The sequence below is a fragment of the Colletotrichum spaethianum genome, assembly GCF_022836535.1.
Source record: "Colletotrichum spaethianum MAFF 239500 DNA, contig48, whole genome shotgun sequence".
NCBI lineage: Eukaryota > Fungi > Ascomycota > Sordariomycetes > Glomerellales > Glomerellaceae > Colletotrichum > Colletotrichum spaethianum.
In genome coordinates this window covers 106,672-112,346 of record NW_026054818.1, presented here as the reverse complement: position 1 = coordinate 112,346, position 5,675 = coordinate 106,672, and the positions used below count along the sequence as shown (strand labels likewise).

At 57.0% G+C, this 5,675-nt stretch overlaps 1 protein-coding gene across 1 annotated transcript; it reads left to right on the top strand.

Annotated features, from left to right (window-relative positions):
• Positions 1-1,103: 1,103 nt before the first annotated feature.
• On the top strand, positions 1,104-5,413 carry ColSpa_11576 (putative phospholipid-transporting ATPase DNF3; the record flags this gene model as incomplete). Its single annotated transcript, XM_049277788.1, has 8 exons — positions 1,104-1,355; positions 1,423-2,606; positions 2,654-2,886; positions 2,943-3,363; positions 3,416-4,207; positions 4,264-4,330; positions 4,559-5,206; positions 5,288-5,413. The coding sequence occupies 8 exons, from the start codon at positions 1,104-1,106 to the stop codon at positions 5,411-5,413; spliced, it is 3,723 nt and encodes a 1,240-aa protein (XP_049133745.1).
• Between the last annotated feature and the right edge of the window lie 262 nt (positions 5,414-5,675).

The window sequence follows — 5,675 nt, the reverse complement described above, 5'->3', positions numbered from 1 at the left end:
GCCGAAGATGAGGTAAGCTAGTGGAGGCAATCCCACCAAGGTACCGCCTACCTAGGCAACTAGGTACGGCACCTCTCAAGCTTGGAGCTGCAGGTGCCCCGCGATCACAGGGCGCAAGGTCGGCTCAGACCGCCGTCCGCCATTCGCTAATAGGGCGGGAGAAGACGGGCAGCCAAAAGGATCGGCCCCCCGTTGGGCGATCCATCTTGAAGGGATGTCTGTCTACATAGTAGGTATCTGTAGTGTACCTTACTCTGTGAACGATTAGCGGTGCCCTGCTCTCCCTCGCCCTGCGTTCCGCCGTGCCCCGTCAACCGGCTTCTGCCACCGCCCATCGCCCATCTACACGGGACTGCAAACTGCGTCATGGGGTCCCTGGAAGCTGGAGCTCCCACGCCCATGCTGCTGCGCAGCTGACTGGAGACTACAGACAGACTGGAGCCTCCTGCCCTGCGCCTTCATCACATTCTCGCTCGTATCGTATAACCAACTGCCTACCGACTTTTACTTCCCGCGTATTCTGTCCTGTTCCTAGGTAGCCAAGCTACAGCTGTCTCTTTCGATCGATACATACTTGAACTGACGGACTGGACCGGCTCTCGAAGAAGCACACCTTGTTCTCTTTGAACAAAAGAAAGCATCTCCCCACGCCATCCCTTCCTCTCTTTTCAGTGTACACACACTCTCGCCTTGCTCCAAATAAAGACAAGACTTCATTACACCGCATTTCCATTCCCCCCCCCCCTCTCCCTCCCATCTCATTGTCGACGCCTCAACCTTGCTACTTGCTCCAGTCTGAAACCAGCATTCCTTGCTTCCGCCTCAACCAGCTCGAAGCTTCTCCGAAACTGCTCTCCAAACCAGTGCCGCCCACCCGACGCTCACGCCCTCTCTCTACCCTGCCTCGGTGACGCGGATGCACTTTTAAAGCGCCCGTCTTCCGCCTCTTGTCGGTCAAGTTGGCGTCCGCGGCCCATCGCTCCAGACAGGCTTGGGGACGACATTGCAGACCGCCGAACCTCTGCCGCATCAACATCCCATCCCGCCGCTGCTGGGCATCCCGTCACACTTCCGCCGAATGGCACTCGGCCCAGTCACAAGCCATGGCTCCCAGCGGCGCTGACCGCAAAACCGAGAAGTCCTACCTGTCGTCTGCTGTCGACTCCATCAACCCGTGGGCCGGCGGTCGGAGCTCGACGCCAACGCAAACCCCCAAAGAGCCTCCTCCGCAGCCCGTGCCAGCCCCGACCTCGCGTCCCGGCGATCACAGCATCACCCACTTATACGGCCAGAGCATCAAGAGCTACCCCGCCGACTGCCCTCCTCTGAACGTGCTCTGGTACCATGCAACCGATGTAGGCGCACCCCATGGTCGAACCCCCTTACGAACAAAGGTTCATCTAGCTAACGGACTTCCCTCAGGTTCCCAAGCGGAAACCCCAATTCCTCAGAGACAAATCGAAACCTGCCGATGATGCCAAGCCCCCACCTCAGCCGAAGAAGTTCCTCCCGTTTTCGAAGCTAGATTCACGCGCAATCGAGTCTGCATATCAGCGCCTGCTCGAGGATTCGGAGAAAAGAAGAGGCGATCGATCGTTGCGAAACGCCTCGTCAGGCTCGCGACGTGGCCGCACGAATACGGACGAAGAAAGCACACACAGCAGCCTAGAGACCAGTCCCGAAGGTGCCCACACCCCCAAAACACGAGTTCCCGTAAACGAGGATTATCTCTTCGATGTCGATATCGAGAACCGAGAGCTAGCTCCCGTCTACTGGCTCGGTCCTGTCTATGAAGTCCGTCGCGGTACCTGGTTCTATGAGGAAGGCTCGTCTTTGCGGCCATGCGAGGAGAATCTGGCCTCGCAGTTGGAGGAGGGTTACCTCAAGGTCAAGCCCTGGACATACCCGAACCCGCGGGTTCGCAGTGACCCCAAGAACAAGGACGCGAAGAACAAGGATGTGACCCCGAAAGCATCCGTCGAGAATCTCAAGGCCGCCGCCTCAACCACCCCTACCACAGAGAACAGTAAACTCCTGGGACCACAGAATCAGCACCAGCCGTCATCGCACCGCTTGTTCGGCGCCTGGATGAACAGCATCGCGACATATCAGGACGCAAATACAGCATGGCTTACATCAGATAGCATGCTCTCGTGGGTGACCTCCACCATGTACGAAAGATTCTCGGGCGGCGGTTACATGAGCGGTGTCAAGCTGGTGAGGGGCTATTCCGATGTGGCCAAGAACAAGAAGGAGAAGCAGCCGTCCACACCGACCGATGCTACTTCTACTTCGCAGCTTGACGAGAAACAACAAAAGCTACTCAAGAGGAGATCTGCGCCGCCTTCTTCTACGCCTTCTCAGTCCAACGACGACCTTTCACGTACTGAGGAGGATGACACCAGGGAGAACTCTCTTCAACGGCAGATCTCATCACTGATGGAGGGAGCCGAGCGGAACCAGGAGGAGCAGGAAGAAGAGATTCGCAAGCGCGAGGAAAAGGAAATCGAAAACGACTACAACGGCCAGCTTGGTGAAACTCAAGGGCGTGATATCGAGCATTTGGTTCTTGTCACGCACGGAATCGGCCAACTCTTGGGTATACGGTAAGTATCGACTGTTATGTACAGGGCTCCGAGACTAATTTGAGCAGCATGGAAAGCATCAATTTCGTTCATGACGTCAATGTCCTGCGCAAAAACATCAAATCCGTTTACTCCAGCTCTGCAGACCTACGGGCTCTAAACTCGGAGCTCGAAGATGGTCCGAGAAACTGCCGCGTGCAGGTCTTGCCTGTGTGCTGGAGACATCTTCTTGATTTCCCCAAGAGACGGGAGAAAAAGAACGAGCGGGACATTGGTGATGGCGCTTTAGATGAGGATGAGTGTAAGTCGGGCGGTCCTGTTTTTCCAGGGATGAGATATCTGACCAGCCATGTTTAGACCCTTCTCTGGAGGATATCACCATTGAAGGTGTGGCTTTTGCTAGGTCTTTGATTTCCGACCTTGCACTCGACGTCTTGCTCTATCAAAGTGCCTACAGGGAACAGATTTCGGAGATTGTGCTGAAAGAATCGAACCGCATCTACAAACTGTTCCTCGAACGGAATCCGGAATTCAAGGGCAAGGTCCATATTGTCGGCCACTCCCTCGGTTCCGCCATCATGTTTGACATCCTGTGTCGGCAGAAGGAGAAGTCAAAGGGGCTAGAGAGTCCAAGGAATCCTCTCCGCTTCTGGCCACTACAAGAAAAGGCCCATGGTTCCCGAGATCGGGAAGCCAACGAGCTGCGATTTGAGTTCGATGTGGATGACCTTTACTGCCTAGGATCACCAGTGGGCTTATTCCAAATGCTCAAGGGACGGTAAGTTGACTGGGTCCTCTATCAAACGAAACGCACACTGACCTTGTTGAAGGACCATTTCAGCTCGTCACCTCCCGAACGCTCGCCCGTCGGAAAGCCCTATGAATCCGGATTTGATAGACGACCCCTTTCTCACGGCGACGCCGTCGTCTCCTACCCATCGGGTCTCTGCAATCACCGGTCTCCCTTATTCCGTATCGTCGCCAAAGGTCTCGCAACTTTTCAACATTTTCCATCCCTCGGACCCTATCAGTTACCGGCTTGAGCCCCTGATTTCACCTGCCATGTCTTCATTGAAGCCCCAAGTCTTGCCGTACACCAAAAAGGGCATCTTTGGCAATGTGGCTCAGCAAGGTCTGTCAGGCATCGGCATGAAGGTGGGACAGAGTGTCAGCGGGCTGTGGTCTAGCTTGAGCGCAGGAATTGCGAGCAATCTGCTCAACCGCAGTCTGGGCCTCAGCAACGAAGACGTGGCCAAGATGAACTCGGCGAATGCTCCGCAACAAGTTTCGGGAGCAGGAACGAACATTGCAGACAGCGGCGTGATCTCGGACGTCTCGAAGCTGGAGGCAAAGACCAACGAGCGCAAGAAGCAGCTCGCAGATTCCAAGGCCATGGTCGGCCGCACCAGCATCAGCGGTAACGAGATGACGCTGATTGACGACGAGCTCGAGACGCTTTACTCCAAGTTCCAGGAGAAGCGCGTGGACCTGGCCAAGACAGATGATGATGGCGGCAGAGCGGACTGGCTCGAGGCAGAGCGCAAGGCGCAGAAGCTGCGCCGGGAGGAGATGAAGGTCCGGGCCCTGAATCGCAACGGACGTGTGGACTACAGCATCCAGGAGTAAGTTGAGATGTCCGCCCCACCGCCGCGGGTTCCGGTGTACTGACAGCCAACAGGAGCGTCCTCGACTTCAACCCCATGAACACGATTGCTTCGCACATGAGTTACTGGTCTGACGAAGACGTCAGCCACTTTATCCTCTCACAACTTCTTTCCAATAGATCACGGGCAGACCGCAGATAGACTTAAACTAGACCTGGCAGGGCGGGCAAACTGGGCAATGCAAGACATTTCGTACAGGAGTATCACGTTCTTTTTTGTGACACATGAGTATCTTGAGGCTTGTGTTCCAAGCCGAATCACTGGGTATCTTTAATTCTCTCCGCTCCTCCAAACTACTTATGCGCGCAGAATGCCGGCATCGACCAGGGCACCCCAGCGTGCGGGATTGCTCCTGGCAACATCCTCAGCCGTCTGACCAGCCTCGGTGCGCAGGGCGCGAATGTCGTCGGCGTTGTCGTTGGTCAGGCGCACAATCTGCAATGCCTCTGCGGCCTGGCGCGCCGACACGGGAAAGACGTCGGTGGGCACGGGCGAGGCGATCCAGAGCAGCAGCCAGACGACCTCCTCCTGCTCCTTCTCGAGGGCGAGGTGCAGAGCGCTCTTGCCGCCAGCGAGAGGGTCCTGGTAGCGGATGAGCTGGCCGAGCTGGGCGACGTCGCCGGCGAGCTCCTCGTTTGCGTCCTGGAGCAGGTCGACGACGCCCTGGACGTCGCCCTCGGCGCACATGAGGTGGTAGGCGCGAGCCGGGCGGGCTTCGGGGTTAGCGGCGAGGTAGGCCTCCTCGGTGATGTTGGGGAGGATGTCGAGGGCGTCCTGGAGGCCGCCCTCGTTGACGTAGCGGGTGAGGATGGCGGCGCCGGGCGGGGTGTGCAGGAAGGGGTTTGTGACGGAGGGGCCCTGGGTGTTGGAAGGGAGGTACTTCTGGCACGAGGGGCAGTTGAGGGAGATTGCGATCTCCTGGGACTGGTCCAGGAGGCATTGCCTGTTTTTTTGATGGTGAGTGAGTGTGTTCTCATGTTAGTGAGAGAGTCGAGACGATGGGGCATCTCACCAGTGGAAGTGGCAGCCGCATGGCAGCTCGAGATCGTCGGGGACGTTCTGGGGGTCGTCGACGGTCTGGCCCTCGTCGTCGCTCTCTGGTTCGAGGACGATGACGAGAGGGTCCTCGCAGGCTTTGCAGACGGCAGCCATGGTTTTCTGTGAGTGAGGCGGGGCGGGGGGGGGATGGACGAGAAGGGCTTCCGATGTGGAATCGATTTGGCTAGGAAAAAAGGTGCTTATCCAATGACTTGGGATGCTTGTCACAAATTGTATCAGGTGAAGCTTGAGATGAGGAGGTTGAGCTGGTCGTTCATGTTCTCTCGAGAAGAGACATCGACGCCGCGATGAGGGCATCGGGATTGAAAATTCGGGGTGGGGTGAGGGACGAAGCGGGGACTGTGCATCCCGCCGTGAAACACTGTAC